We start from the raw sequence: 15,658 nt of genomic DNA, 5'->3' as shown, positions 1-15,658 counted from the left end.
GGCTCTGGGCATAGGCTGTTGATAATTGGCAGTGCAGTTGTCGGCCCCTGAGCTGAGAGAAAGGTGATGTGAACACTCTGAGGGCAGCTGAGAGTCCAAAGCCAGACTTTTTCTGCTTGGAATCCTAACTTGGTAATTGGTGGTGAGGCATATAGCCCCTTCCTACCTCGGTTTCCCTCTGTATGGTAGAGACGATAACAGCTCCCCAGTTCTGGTGGTGGTGATACTCTGAGGGCAGCATGGCTGTGACCCTTGCTTCAGGCTGTTATTGAGAAGTCCCAGGTCCATTCTTACAGAAGGATCTGAAATTCACACTTCAGGTCTGAAGAACTATCAGAACATTAAAAGACAAAAAGGTAGATCTCCAGACCGGATCACATGGGCCTGGTGACTGTAGTGTAGCCCGCAGTGAGGGTCGCTGCTCAATGTAGCTCACAGCTTTGGGCGGGGCGTGGGCTTCTGTAGCAGCTGAGGTGAGATCTTTGGCCCTTTCTTAAATAGGTTCTGACTCAGTGTTCCAACTACTTGAGTTGGATAATTTCTTATGTATAAAGTTCTTAGCGCAGTGCCTGGTGCGCGCTAAGTATTCTGTAGGTATCAGCTCTTGAGATGGAGTCTAGGTGGAGCCCCAAGCTTTAGGGCCCTGAAGTTCAAGGTGCACGTGGACCTCACTTCTAGAATTTGCATGTTCAGCAAAGTCACGTGTTTGCTGATACCCTAGAGAGGACATTTATCTTGTGCATAGTGTTCTAGAGTGTTGGAGAACAGTTTTTATGTAATTTTTACAATAAAGGAATGTAGTCTGTACTTCTGTGTAGGAGGGAGTTGATTGAAGAGAGGGGAGCCCAGCAAGGTTTGAGAAAGATGGGCTGTTTCCAACTTGCTGAGATCATGTTTTCAGGGTAAAGACTAAAATATAGTATGCTGTGCCCTGAAAGTTCCTAGGACGTCTGCAGGTTACTGAGGACCCTGAGGCTCTAGGGCAGGCACTGGTGCAGTGGTGTCCTGGGGTGCCTGATGGCCAGCGAATTCAGTTACTCTGAGGACCATACAGAAGCTCACTGGTGAGCCTTTGAGTCCTCCGAATGTAGATGAAGGGCTGGGACCCACTTGGTTAAGTTCTTAGGAACAGAAGTGGGTTTTGTTTTAGTTGTTTTTCTCTTCAGCACTAGGTGCGAAACCCAGGGCCCTCTGATCACTGGGTACTCTGTTACTGCTCTTTATCCTCAGCCTGCCTAGTTTTTCCTTTGGAGACAGTTTCTCAGTAATTTGCCCAAGCTGACCATGAACTCACTTTATTTTAGGCTGCCCTTGAACTTATAACCCTCCTACCCCAACTTCCTGAGTAATTAGATTTGTCTCCAACAATACATTTTCCTTTGTTTTTTTGTTTTTTGTTTTTTTGTTTTTGAAGCAGGGTTTTACTATGTTGCCCTAGCTGGTCTGGAGCTGACAGTGTATAGACTAGGCTGGTCTCGAACTCATAGAGCTCTACCTGCCTCTGTTTCTCCTGATGCTGGAATTGAAGGTGTGTGCTACCAAACTACTTTTCATGTAGGGACATTATACCCTTTAAAGACTTTCTGGTCATGGGATAATTTTATTATATGTATCATAAAAATTCAAGGTAGTGTCATCTACCCACCAGAAAGAACACAAACATGTAAAAATGCTAGTCATTTGGGGGAGCTAGATAAATTTCAGATCCCCATCTAGTAAGTTTGTACCGCCCACCTGCCTTTGCCTGTGGCAATCCAGTGGGAAGAGAATACCCTGCTTTGGAAGGTTTCAAAGGTGGGCAGTGAATTGATCTTGATCTCTTCCTGTTTGACCGAGAGTTTGGAAGTAGTGAACCGTCCCGGGGGAGAGAAAGGGAGCTGGAGGTACAGGCCAGATGCCGCTGGGTAATCGTTCATGTCCTGATGAGTGGGAAGCATTGTAAAGTCGTGTTTTGTACCTGGATGGGAGACCCTCTGGCTCTGGGGATCATCTTAACACAGGAGGACATGGAAAAGTGTGTTCAGAGAGGTTGTAGAGGAAGACTGGCTCTGGGATAGCTCTAGGAGTAAAGGGTCGCTCAGTGCTACACACAGAGCTGCAGTAGGAGGGGAAGGGGACTAAGTGTGCTGGTTTGGAACAAAACTGTAAGGTACCAGGCATCTTAAACTCAAACCTAGAGGGTCCAGGTTCTTGCAAAATATGCTTGTCCATTCTGGGTAGATAGAGTGTACTTTAGAGGACAATTTTATTAGCGCTCTCGCTTGCTCACTAAATATTGCATGTACTCTTGTTTGAACTCTGTTTATTTGATGCACGTCTGTGCCCAGAGAGCCCATGAATGAGCCTGTGCTGCCTCTTGTTTGTCTGCCTCAGCCTTTGAAATGTGCCAGCACCCCTGGCTTATACTTACAGTGCGTGTGGTAAGCCTATACTTTGTGCATTTTTTGCATATGAGGGAAATGGAGGTATGAGAAAAAAGTTCTTTGCCTAAATAGGGAGTCAGGATTGGAACCCAGGGTGCTCAGAAACCTCGTGCTTGACCCTTGTGTCTCTTTATTTAAAGATTGGCAGCAGAGTAAGCTGGAGCAGTGGAGGCAGGAGGAATAGGAGTTCGAGGCTAGCCTCGGCTGGGCGTGTTTTAGGCCAGGATATATGTAAACTTGTCTGGAAAACAAACAAAAAAGCTCAAAGGACGGGAAAAGGTTAAAACCTGCCAGGCATGTTGGCATCAGGCATGTTGGCATGCATCAGGGAGTCCAGAGAAGCAAAGGTAGGAGGACCGTTTGTCAGTATCCAGTATGGAATGAAAGCCTGTCTCGAGGGGGAGGGGTTAGAACAACAAAATGGCTTTAATCATAACTTTCCCCAGACCTTCTCTAAGGGGAGGAGTTTGCTTTGAGAGTCAATGGAAGTGCCATAAACCTCTTGCCTTGTTTGGGATTTGGTCTTTATTGTCCCAGGAGACTTATCACCATAATGTGCCTGCATGTTCTTGGAATGGCCAGCAAGTGATACAGGGAGTGTGCCTTTCTTGTGGCTTGATCCCCCAAGGGTGGGAGAAGCCCTTGTGGTCTGTGTCCCACTGCAGAGCCTGAAGGAAAAAGTCGTTTCCCTCAGGGTTCCAGCAGGACAGAGTTCCTGTTTCACTGGGTACTTCTTGTTCTCATTTGCTTCAGTTCTATAATTATATTTAAAATTTTGAAATTCTAAAGGCCACTAAGGATAATCAGGTGCCCTGTTTGAGGTGTTTGTTTTCCTGTCCTCACTGACCTGTCCCCTTATAAACAGAACTGCCCTTGCCACAGCAGTGTGGCTAGAAACATTTTTGAGGAGGCACAGGGACTTGACTCCCGGGAGAGTGTTAAATGGTTCCAGTCTTTGGCTCCAACTTGGATCAGCTGTCCTAGAAAGAAGAGAGTTCTGAAAGACCAGGCTGATTTTTATGTAATTTGAGGAGGGAGGAGTTAGTAGTCGATGTTTATCAGAGATGACATGGCTGCTCTGTGGCCAGCTGGTATGCCCTTGTCCCTTCCTGAGAAGTGTGTCTGGCTTCTCTTACACAGCTCTCTCACATGAGGTCTTAACATCACCTGTTCACAGTTCAGCTTCGTGATAACAGCTCAGCTGTTCTTTATAAACTTTCATGGAGGGGCCAGCTGTGGTGGAGCACACCTGAAGAGAGCCTGAGGCAGGGGCATTGTGAGTTGGATGTCAACTGGGGCAACATAGTGAGACTTTGCCTCAAAAATAAATAAAGTTTTGCTGTGTTTATGTTGTATGTTGATAACTTTTAAATGCTCTTCTGAGCTTGAGATAATTGTGTAGTAGTAATGTATTTCCAAACCAGTCAGTACTGCGTTTTTCTATGGATCTCGGGCTTACAAGGAAGACGGCGCTGGGCAGCAGACATAGAGTTAAACTGACCTTCTTGGAGTGAGAAAGACACTGGCTTCATGGGTCCTTGGGGAACCTGACTATCCAGGGAAGCGGCTGTCCATCCCTGGCCTGTGAGTTCTATAGGGTCATGCATTTCTCTCTGGAACCATGAAGTGTGTCATCCGGTGTGTCTGGTTGATTGTTTTTGTGGTCTCATTTCAGATCTCCCTGGAGTTTAGAAATTTGGCTGAGAAATATCAAACAGTGATCGATGACATCTGCCACCGGATGGGGTGTGGGATGGCAGAATTTGTAGACAAGGATGTGACCTCCAAACAGGACTGGGACAAGGTTAGTATCTGAGTCCACATCTGCTGTGTAGATGGCCAGCTGTCTCCATGGTGAAGCTCAGAACAAGGACAGAGTAGTCCTCAAAACCACTTAGCTTACAGTTGAACGCTCTGTCAGTGACAATACACGCCCCACAGGGCATACTCTTGCCAAGTGAATTGTAAGCTTGTCCCCAAGTTGCTATGAAAAGTTAGGTAATTGGGCAAATACTTTTCTGTAACACAGAAAAAGCAGTGCTTTTCAAAATTTAAAAACAATACTTTGTTATTGGCATTTTCCTTTCCATTGTAGAATACTGGATATGCACCTGCTTTGGTGTGTGAGTCATCAGAGGAGTGATTTTTTTCTTTTGTTTTTGGAGTAGTACAGTGGTTGAGTGCTTTCCCAGCATGCCTACAGCCCTGGGTTTGACCCCTAGCACTGCCAAAAGAGAAGGATACATGAGATGTATCCAAGTTTTTCACACCTTCCATCTCAACTGTCTGGGAAGTTTATCCATATTGGGGGGGGGGGGAGAAAGAAAGAAAAGAAAAGAAAAAAAAAAGAGATGGACGTCCTCCCAGCCTGAGGCTCATTTATGACTTTCACTAGTCCATTTGTAAGGATGGAGCTTTCATGGCCTCTATCTCCCATGAGGCATCCCTACCTTAGCACTGTTGCACTGGAAGTCTCCAGTCCCAGCAACCCTGAAACCATAGCAACTGCTGACGAATGGTGAGCTGAGCTGTCTCTGTGGGCCTGGTCCATCTTCCCTCTGTGGGCAGGTCCATATTCCTGGGAGAGTTGGGGAAGAGGGCATGAAGCCAACACAGTAATAGCTTGTCTTCCCAGAACTTGTTCCTTACCAGCAGTGTGGGGTACAAGCCAGGCTAGGAGTTGGTAGGCTGCAATAGATTGTTTATCGGGACAAAGAAGCCGACATAGGAGTGGCTTGCTCACTTATGTGCTGGCCTCTTAAAGGCCTAGAGAGTTAATGTGTTTTGTTTTTCTTACCATGCTTAGGTTCAGATCTGACATTCAAGTCAGTGTGGGTCTAGGGGATGTAGTCAGACCCTGGGCTCTCACACAGCACTGAACTGAACAAAACAAAAACAAAACCCCAAACATAGCCAGGTATGGTGGCACATGCCTTTAACCCCTACACTCAGGAGACAGAGATCTCTGTGAGCTTGCGGCTAGCCTGGTCTACATATCAAGTTCCAGGAAGTGAAGGGCTGGTTACATAATGAGACTTTGACTAACAAAACAAGAACCTCAGACTCAGAGGGATGTCTCTGGAACTGTGGCTGGCTATACTGTCTGAGTTAGTCACCGTTTGATGGGAGCTAGAACAGTTACCAGTCCTAGCCAGCTCTCAGCATGCTCATTCAGTACCTACCCCGCCCATCTGCACAGAGCTGGTTAGGAAACATTGTACTTGTGGAAGGAAGTTCCAACCAGATATAAGTGAATGTAATTGAATTATTTTCCCTTCAGCATTAAAAGACAGATGAATTATGGGTCTCTTCTCTAGAAGTGTTCCTACCCAAGAACTGTTACCTTGAAATGCACTTCTCTCAGCATTATAGATGCAGGTGTATTTTTCAATATCTGGTCTATAGATTGCATTTGACTGTCAGCAGCATGTCCCTCTTGGAGGACGGGGCCAGGGTGCTTTTCTCAGGAAGGAAACTTCTTTGGCAGTTAAGCATTATATTTGTCAAATATCTTAGTGAGACCTTTTCAGAACTGTTGGTAAGGCTGGATCCATAGTTCTAACACCTTTTTCGCCACCTATGACTGCCTTCCCCTATAACCTCAGCTATTCTAGGTGCCTAGGTGGAAGGGTCACAAGGTTGAGGCTTGGCTGGGCTGTAGAGTATGACAGGAGTAAAGTGAAGTGGGATCTGCCTTTAAAAAAAACAAAGCTCTATACTTTAAACCCTAATATGGAAAGGCAAGGAAAGGGAAGACAGACAGACAGACAGACACCTGTGGGTCATACCCCTAGGCCCTGCAGATGAGTGCTCCTGGACAAGGTCACTGGCCAGGGTTTCTCAGGTTCCTCCTGTGCAATGAAGGTGATGGCAGTAGTCCTCTGGGTGTTGGCCTCAGACTGCTCACATGGACTACAATGTTGCAACATCTTGCTTGTGTGTGTGCTTGTGTTTTCATCAAAAGTAGAACTCAGACACTCTTCTCTCAACTTACTGTTTTGTAGCTAAAGATGCCTAGCAAGAATGTTTCTGTGTCATTATTAAAGTGCTTTACATAATAATCTTTTGCAGTACTGCCACTACGTTGCTGGGCTGGTGGGAATTGGCCTTTCTCGTCTATTCTCTGCCTCAGAGTTTGAAGACCCCATAGTTGGTGAAGACATAGAGTGTGCCAACTCAATGGGTCTGTTCCTGCAGAAAACAAATATCATTCGTGATTATCTGGAAGACCAACAGGAAGGAAGGAAGTTTTGGCCTCAGGAGGTAACTGATAATGGGGTACTTGGGGAAAAACAGTTTTAGACTCTGAAAAAGCAATCACCTAACCCAGTGGTTTCAAGTGACTAAGTCATTTGCTTTGAGTAGACTGACTGCATCTAGGGATTCAGGGTCTTTGAATGGCTTTGACCCATTTCTCTTCTCTGGTCAGACTTCCTCCAAGCCACAGATATATCTCAGGCAAACCAACCTAACACCCTACTCTTGGGGCTCAGGTATTTCCCTGAGTGTATTCCTGTAGCCAGCCACAGCCTGAGTCCTCTGACTTCAGACCTGCATCATAGGTGTGCCAACACAAACGGGATGGATTGGACCAAGTCCCTGACAGTGAGGGGCAGAAGGTGCTGCAGTTGTGACTCATGGAATCCTTCATGCTAAGAGAGTGTATGCAAGGCTGTGGGTTCAAATCTCTAGCTCTTGGGGCAGGGGTGGAGACAGAAGGGGTGCTAGGTAGAAAAAACTACAGATATCCATTATATAAGAAGACGATTTAATAATTAAACCATGAGCGTCGAAAAATTTTTTTACTGTGTTCATGCCAGGATTTCCTCCTGCTTTTTATAAAATCCTCTCCTAAAGCCAAGTACTTTTAGATTAGAAAAAAAAAGTCACAGAGTGATGAAATTTGCAATGTATATAATGGATGCAAAATTTATATTCTGAGGCTTGAGCTCAAGATTCTCCAGCCTCAGCTTTGTAGCTGCTCAGATTGCGAGAAGAGATAAGCCATGTCACAGAAAAAACGAGTGGCGTGTTGACACGTCCCAGGTGACGTGGGCAGACAGATTGAGAAAGGCTCCTGCCTGGCTCTCTCCTTGTGATGCCTCCATGGTGGAAAGTGGAAAAGACCTTGTCAGATGACGCCCAGGTATTTATGGTCACCTAGGAAGAGGAGTCTAATGGCCCAGGCTCACAGACACAGCGTGAATCACATGGCTGTGACTCGTGAGCGCCAGTTCATCAGCCTGTGGAGTGAAGTAGAAGACCCCACCTGCACGACAGGCTGGAGGTGTGACATAAGTGAGACAAATGTCCAGTCCTCAGTGTTCGTGTCAGCTCAGACAGCCTGAAAAGGAAGACCACCAAGAAGCCTGGTCTTATTAGGCAAGACCACAGGCACTGTGCTGCCTGAGAGGCCATTTATTGTAGCATTATGTATAAAGGTAAACTTTCTCAACATTTCAAATGTCAGAGGAGAGTAAGGATAGAAAGGGCCACACTACTGTGGCGTCCTCCCAAGTGAGAAAACCAAAGTGCAGGAACTGCTGTGCTGTAGTTTAAATGGAAGGTTTTCTACAGCCTTTCTGTAACCAGGTTGTGGCTTTAGGGATACAGCTCAGGGATACAGCTCAGGGATGGTGCTTCTGAGCATCCATGAGGCTGTGCTTTAGATCCTTAACACCACCTGTGGGCTGGGCAGGGGGAAGAGGGTAAGACAAAAGCAAGTAGAGAAGAAAACGTAACCCCGTTATAAAATGGTTTTATAGCATAGCAGAGCTGGGTACGGTGATGCCATCTTGCAATCCCACAACCCTCAAGGTTGAAGCTGGAAATTTTTTGCTTAAAAGTTGGCCCGAGTAAACACTCAAGAAAACCTAAACAAATTGGTATTGAAATACTGAAATTGGGCAGGACCTGGGGATCTGCTTCCGAGGCAGAGCGCTTGCTAGTCCATGGGAGACACTGGCTTGTTGATACCTGGTACTGTAAAAGTGAACAAAAGCTCCTGCGATTACATAAGCCCGACAGCATGAAGCTGCTGGGTTTATAGGCAAGAGCCTGTGCTCCTGTGATCTTTGATTTATAGTAAGCGTGTGTGCTCAGTGCGTGTTTTCTAGCACAAACCTCCTAAAACCTGAGATGTTTTACTTTACATTTTTGGAGCAAGCTCTCACTGTATAGCTAGCCCAGACTGACCTAAGCTCAGGCTCACCCTGCCTTGGCCTCCTCACACCAAGATTGGAGGCTTTTGAAGACCTAAAGGAGTTTTGCAATCAGATTGCTAATGGCTGTGTGCCCCTAGCAGTTTGTGAGTATAGAGAATTGGGGCTCTCAGGGTGCCCTCTGTGACTGCAGTCGGTTCCTCCAAGGCAGACTGACAGAGAGAGGGCTGCTGCAGAGCACAGAAGGACTGGAGATGAATCTATGCCACCATGGCATAGGTTTCATTTATAGTGTTTCCATGATGAGGTCTCCATCCAAACCCCAGATGGACAGGGATTCAGTTTTAATAGCTGAGGAAGTAGAGGTGCCAGCACGGTTTAGATGGCATAGAGGAGAGGGCAGGGAGGCGCCATGCCCCTTCTCCCACTGCCTCACTCTCTATCTCTAGCCTGTGGTCTGCATCCTTCATGATGGGTACTGAACAGGTGGCAACTTGGGACTTGGCAGCGGACATCCGAGCTAGGAGAGCTTTCTTGTAGACTGAGCCCTCAGCCTGCTGGCTCTGATGCTTGATGGCTGTCAGGAATCCATATGAGCTGCGATTTTCCTAGGAGGCACAGCTTAGGCAAATGACACAAATCATTAGGGAAGTGCTTTTGCCAGACTTACCATTTACAAGAAAAGCAGGGTGAGTGAACACTATTGGGATTAAGTCGGAGAGACAGAAAAGTTGAGAAGGCTTCCAGGATGTGACACACCCTTTTCATCTTCCCTTCGATAAATTCACAGCTATGGTACTCGGTGGTACCCAGCATATGTTGGATGTGGATCTTGTTTAAATTTGAGCAAACTGGGGGGTGACGGGGTAAATTTGAAGAGTGTTTTATATTATTAATCATGTTTAGATATGACCTGATATGTATACAAGAAAGGTTTTAGGTAGGGAATATAGTTCAGTGATAGAATACTTGCCTAGCATGCATGAGGCCCTAGGGTTCAACCTTTGGGAATTCATGATATATTTATAAAACAATAAACCTACCTCTACTTGAAAATAATTTCACGACTAGGATATAGAATGAATAGACTTGTCCTGTGTCATGTTGGTAATTGTTGAAGCAGGTTCATTCATACATTGATTCATTAAGTTTTTGTTTGGTTTTGTTTTCTGGGTTCTGCAAAACATCTGGCACCTTTTGTCTGGGTAGATTTGGGTGCATATTAAGGATGGATAACACGGTGCTGGAGCAACGGCTCAACAGTTCAGAGCATCTGATGTGCTCTCACAGGACCTGAGCTTGTTTCCCACCACTCACACACATAGACACATAAAGTTTATATAAAAATAGATCTTTAATAAAATAGTCATGTTTCATGATTACACATTAAAACACATGAAACCAGGTCAGGTAGGGTGGCCACATACCTATAATCTCAGTATTACAGACATTGGGAGACTGGGAGTTTGAGGCTACTTAATGAGGTTCTGGTTTCAAGCAAACAATAACAAGTCAAAACAATGCACTCCCTATGCTAAAACAAACAACTGAACTCTTCACATTTTGGAAGTGAGGGCTCTGAGAACCCTGTTCTAAGTTCAGGTTTCTACAGCTTAGGGAGGTGATGGCCCTGCCCTGTAGTTGCTTATTTTTCTACACATTCTTGCTCAACAGCGTTGTTAGTGGAATTGGCAGTCTTGGGTTTGGAAGTCTGCTTGTATTGCTGGAGTTGATTTGTAGTAGCTGGGGGTGTTCAGTAATAGACTCACACCCTCCCTGCTAGCAGGAGACCTATGCTGCGGTCATTACAGTATGCTTGTGCATGCTGCATTATCTAGAAGAGAACCTTCCCACGGGCCACCCTGCCTCTCTTGTCATTCATTGGACTTTGACTGGGCACTGTGAATGGCTGCTACCTGAAGCCTAAAACAGCTGGATCTCAGTGAACAGTGAAATGATTTCACTGTACATAGCACAGCTCATTCATGTTTCGCTGCTGGGTTTTGGTGTTGAGGCTGGAACCCAGGCCCCCACACATGTTAAGCGTGCCTTCTAAATGGTCTACAGTGAACCCCTCCGGCCCCCACAGGAGATCTCTCAATCCATGTAAACTCTCCCTCCACCTGTTGACTTGTTCTGTATTTGTTGACTGGCCAGGTGTGGGGCAGATACATTAAGAAGTTGGAAGACTTTGCTAAGCCAGAGAACGTAGATGTGGCCGTGCAGTGCTTGAATGAACTCATAACCAACACCCTACAGCACATCCCTGACGTCCTCACCTACCTGTCAAGGCTCCGGAACCAGAGTGTGTTTAACTTCTGTGCTATTCCACAGGTATGCAGTGGGGTGCTAAAGGAGTGGGGTGCTTGGGCTGGTAGAGTATAGCTTCTGTCTTGCTCTGTTGTGTTGAGGGGCATGGTTTCTTGGCAGCACTCACTGCCTATCTCAGGAGTAGGTAGGGAGCCACAGCAGAGTCCTTGTGTCACATTCAGGACAAGGTTGACTGTTCCAGAACGTTCCTTCTGGGGTTTACCCATCAACTATTCTAAACTAGCTAGATCATTAGGCTAATAAGCCTGGGCTTCAGCCTAGATGACCAGCTGGCTAAACTGAGTAAGGCTGTTAACAGGAGAAAATGGCCCAGCAGGCCAGGGCTCTTGCCAGGAGTGGCCTCCTGAGTTAGATTGCTGGTATCCCGCATTGTCTACACACGTGAATGAATAGATAAATGCAATAACGTCTTCACTAACCTAAGTTCTGTGATCCTTTTTTTGTACTCAGGATAGCAATGTCTGGTCCTGGAGACCCAGCAGCTATATATTCTGAGACTTATTAATTTCCTTTACCAGTTATTTCTAAATTAACTCACTCAGAAGCTTGGCTTGCTCTTGTCCTGACAGTTCTAAACGGTCTCAGCTAAACCTGTATGGCTGTCCTAGGTTTCCATCAGCCCAAGAGCCGTTTATTGTGAGCACAGGAAGCCAGGACCCTCTCCCTCCATTGTTCTCATCTCACACCATCTTTAATGTATAATGACTATATCCATAAGAGGAGAAAGTTCACAATTCTCTCCAGATTATTATTTTGAAATGAATATTCAGTCTACTAAGTGCTCTAGTATGGAAAATGTTGGATTTCCTTGTGTTTGTAAATAAGACGGAATCTTTGTGGCTAAATGACAGAATAACCCTGTTGGTGAGTGTGGGGGAGCTGAAAAGGTCGAGCCTTACTGGCCTACTCCTGGGTACTGCTGCTTGCCTTGGTGCACATTGGCTCTTTGGCACAGAAAGGCTTCACTATTTAATTTGTGAGCTCTGTCTTCATGACCTGAGATTCTCCTCTCTCCTGTTGCTTGTAGGTAATGGCCATTGCCACACTGGCTGCCTGTTACAATAACCAGCAGGTATTCAAAGGAGTAGTGAAGATTCGGAAGGGGCAAGCAGTCACCCTCATGATGGATGCCACCAACATGCCTGCCGTCAAAGCTATCATATACCAGTACATAGAAGAGGTGGGTTTTATTTAATTTTCTGGTGATTTATAGCTGTTTTTATGCATTAAATCATGTCGCTGTTTAACCAGACCATGTTTGGGTAGTAGTTAGTCCTCACTACTTCGTGTTATAGCTTAAAGACAGTAGTTGGTATCCCCTATTGGAAAACACATACAGAGAGCCCTGCAGGACGCTAGTGATGACATGAAACAAGGCTGCATGCCAAAACCTCTAGGAAGAATCATGTCTTCTGGGCTGTGAGAGGATGTTCGAGGCCAGCCAAGCGTGCGTGCTGGGTGAAGGATGTGCCGTGGGGGCTTTTGGAAGCTAAGTCAGAGCATGGCTGAGGGAATCTCACTGTAAATGCTCGTGTCCTGACAGTCAGTCTGGTGTGTTCTAGCATATCACAGACCTCACTTGGAAACCCCTGTGGGGAACATAGACAAAGTGAGACTATGAAGTTGCAGTTAGCTCTTAAGTGGTTTGGGTTTTGTTGTTGTTTTATTTTCCTGCAACTCTTACTCAAATGCCAAAACCACTGTATAAAGCAAAACGTAGCTCCTGGAGTGGTGCCAGCACGCGTAGGTGGTGGCAGTGTGTGACTGGAACGTAGTCTGCTCAGGCTGCTCTTAAACACACTGTAATCCTGCCTCCTCAACCCCCAAGTGCTGGGGCTGCAGGCGAGATTTGGGAATTCCCTGGCTTACTGATCCCTAATTTTAGACAGTCGTTTTTGAAGAGTTCATGGGCACTAGAGTTCACGTTCTGTTTTGTGTCTTCCTTGGCTGTCAGGAGTAAGTGCTGCTGCTGGTGGCTGAGCTTGGGGGCAGAGGTGGCACGGTGTTTGTTGTAACTCAGCCACTGTGTCCCCTCCTTAGCTGGCTGCTTTTGCAACTTCAGGGCAGAGTTGAGTAGTTACAACAGAGTAGCCCAGATAGCTAAAAATAGCTTGCAACCCTTTAAAAGAAAGCTTGCCGCCCTCTGACCCCAGGATTCTAATCTTCTTTAGCTACTTCAGTGAAACGCAGGGTAAAGGTTGTATTAATGATTAAAGAAGAAGAAAATCAAAATTGTAAAGTTCAAGCATTACAAGCTTTCCTGACAGCCTTGTGGAGACTTTCCTAGTGATGCCTTATAATGAAGACTTGCTGCCTGGAATCTAACTTAGCTGGGAGAGTATTGGCCTAGCATGCACGAAGCTGTAGGTTTGATTCCCTAGCACCCACCATGTAAACCGGCCAGGGTGGGATACGGCTATAATCCCACTGTTGGGGAGGTAGGATCAGTTCAAGGTCACCCTTGCCTGTGCAGCAGCAGATCTGAGGCCAGCCATAGCTACGTGGCACTGCCTCAAGGTCAGTCAACCAGTCAAGACTTAGATCAGCATAGGCTGATCTGTAGGTGTCTAGATGCAGCTAGATCTGATCTCGTTTCTCCTCACAGATCAAGTCCGTACTTATAGGAAAGGAGGTTATATCTTTTCTGTAGTAGTCTCTGTCTCCTCAGTTGTTCTGAGAGAAGGCACCAGGAAGAGGCTTCTGAGAGGCCCCTAATGCCTACGGAGAGGTGCAGTGTGTGTAGGCTTGTGCCCTCCCATAGGCGGACAGTCCTTTCAGCAGTAGCTAGAGCAGCTTGCATATCTGTCAGCCAAGGAGCTCTCCCTGCTCTCTTGGGCAAACACCAGGAAACCTGCATCCCCTACTCTGTCAAACTGATCTCCTTGGCAAGGGCTGTTGTTTTTATGTTCCTGTGCCTTTTTTTCTTTTTTCTTCTCTTGGGGCATCCTTAACTGTACTTGGGTGTGTATAGCCCAGCAGAGGAAGAAATATTTTGATGGTCTTTCTGATGATAAGCCCAACAACCAGTTTGTTTTAAATCGCAATCTGCCCGTCCCCCACCCCCAAGTCGTTTGACTCCGCGGCTCTCTCCTCCTTGGAGCCCTGTGCTTTCCTGCCTTTGGCAGTGACTTTGGTGCTACTTAAGCTCTCCCGTCCCTGCTCCTGGGCCTTCCTGCCTCTTCCACTACTCCTTTAGGTGCTGGGTTGCTCTGCGTTCAGTCTTCATCTGCTTTCCTATCACGGAGATGTTTCATGGCTGTTACCCAAGTGACGTTGTCCTCTTCCTTAATCATGGAACCCTGAGATACCCTGGAGTACTCACATAGCCAGACCGGCCTATCTGTGCTTTCATAACTGCGTTAGCCTCTGACCCAGTCACGCAGGACTTGCATTCTGCAGAAGGGAGGGAGGACATGTATAGGAGGAAATGCAGGTTCTATAGCATTTTATTCTGATCTCATTGGCCTTCCATCACTAGAATGGACTACCCAAGTTACTTAGCTTACAAAGAGAATGTGTTATTTTGGCTGAGTGTTGGGAGTTCCAGCCTGTGACTAATCACCCCACTATTTGGAGCCTGTGGCAGGCAGCACATTATGCAAGTGCACAGTGAAGTAATAGCCTCCCACCCCCCACCCCCAGTATGCAGAGGGAAGGAAGAGACCAGGCCCCATCCCCTTCAAGGCATGTCCTGGCCTTTATGGGCAGGGAGAGAGCTGGAAGGACTGGCCCCAGCCTGTGGGTAAGAGGTGGAGTGTGAGGGGTTTTCACTCCTGTTTATAGTGCTGATATAAGCAGAGCTTTAAATTATTTTATTTGTTTTTGCATATGTGTGTATAGCTGTATGAGTGTCACATGTGAGTGTGGGTTCCTGTAGAGGCTGGAAGTGAGTGTCTGAGTCCCTAGAGTCCCTAGAGCTGGAATCGCAGGTGTTGGTGCCAGAAACTGAGCCCAGGTTCTCTTCACAAGCCACAAATACTCTTAACCACTGAGCCATCTCTCCACCCCCCTACACTTAACTTTAAAAAATAATAGGGCCTAGAGGGATGGCTCAGCAGTTAATAAGTACACTCACTTTTGTGGGTTCAGTTCCTAGCACCTAGCTCACAACTGTTCCAAGGGATTCAAAATGCCCCCTTCAGACTACCGCAGGCACCACACACACACACATGATGCACATACATACATACATACATACATACAGGCAAAACACTTACAGACATTAAAAATAACATCTTTACACACACACACACACACACCCCACCTATTTTGTACATGTAATCTCAACATGTGGGAGGTTGAGGTAGAAAGATCAGCCAGGCATCAAGGCCAGCCTGGGCAGTATATAAGCAAAGCCCTGGCTTTAACAAAATTAAAGAAGAAAATTTAGTATGATGTGTGTGGACAAAACATCCATTGTATAGTGAAAATTTGATATCATCATCCTTGCTGCTTTGTGTATTAGATAATTATGCGTGTGAGCACTTGCACACCATTACACAAGTACAGGCTGGAGGAGTTTGCAGAGTTGATTATCTTTCCGTCAGATTTTACCCACTGAGCTATCTCTGGTCTCGCTCTTGCTTACTTATTTCTTTTTATTGTTAACTTTTTTTTAGATTTATTTTGCTTTATGTGTATGTTTTGCCTCTATGTATGTATGTATGTATGTATGTATGTATGTATGTATGTGTACCATGTATGCCTCATAGAACTGGTGTTACAGATGGTTTTGAGCCACCA

General features: G+C 46.0%; 1 protein-coding gene and 1 non-coding gene across 5 annotated transcripts in view; both read left to right on the top strand.

Moving 5' to 3' along the window:
• The window catches only part of Fdft1 (farnesyl diphosphate farnesyl transferase 1), a 36,538-nt gene that overhangs the window by 18,443 nt on the left and 2,437 nt on the right, over positions 1-15,658 (top strand). For 3 of the 4 annotated variants that reach the window (NM_010191.3, NM_001360211.1, XM_017315844.1), the window contains 4 exons: positions 4,099-4,227; positions 6,495-6,686; positions 10,742-10,918; positions 11,943-12,095. In NM_010191.3, the coding sequence (NP_034321.2) occupies positions 4,099-4,227; positions 6,495-6,686; positions 10,742-10,918; positions 11,943-12,095 (651 nt within the window). Of the gene's footprint in view, positions 1-32; positions 4,008-4,098; positions 4,228-6,494; positions 6,687-10,741; positions 10,919-11,942; positions 12,096-15,658 lie in introns of those variants that run through there. The other variant, XM_006518547.4, reaches the window with a different exon arrangement.
• Positions 12,897-12,953, top strand: Gm51283 (predicted gene, 51283). The gene has a single exon (NR_162785.1). It is a non-coding gene; the product is annotated as a predicted gene, 51283 (primary transcript).

This window comes from Mus musculus, chromosome 14 (assembly GCF_000001635.26).
Source record: "Mus musculus strain C57BL/6J chromosome 14, GRCm38.p6 C57BL/6J".
NCBI classification, from domain to species: domain Eukaryota; kingdom Metazoa; phylum Chordata; class Mammalia; order Rodentia; family Muridae; genus Mus; species Mus musculus.
This window is presented reverse-complemented; position numbering and strand designations above follow the sequence as displayed.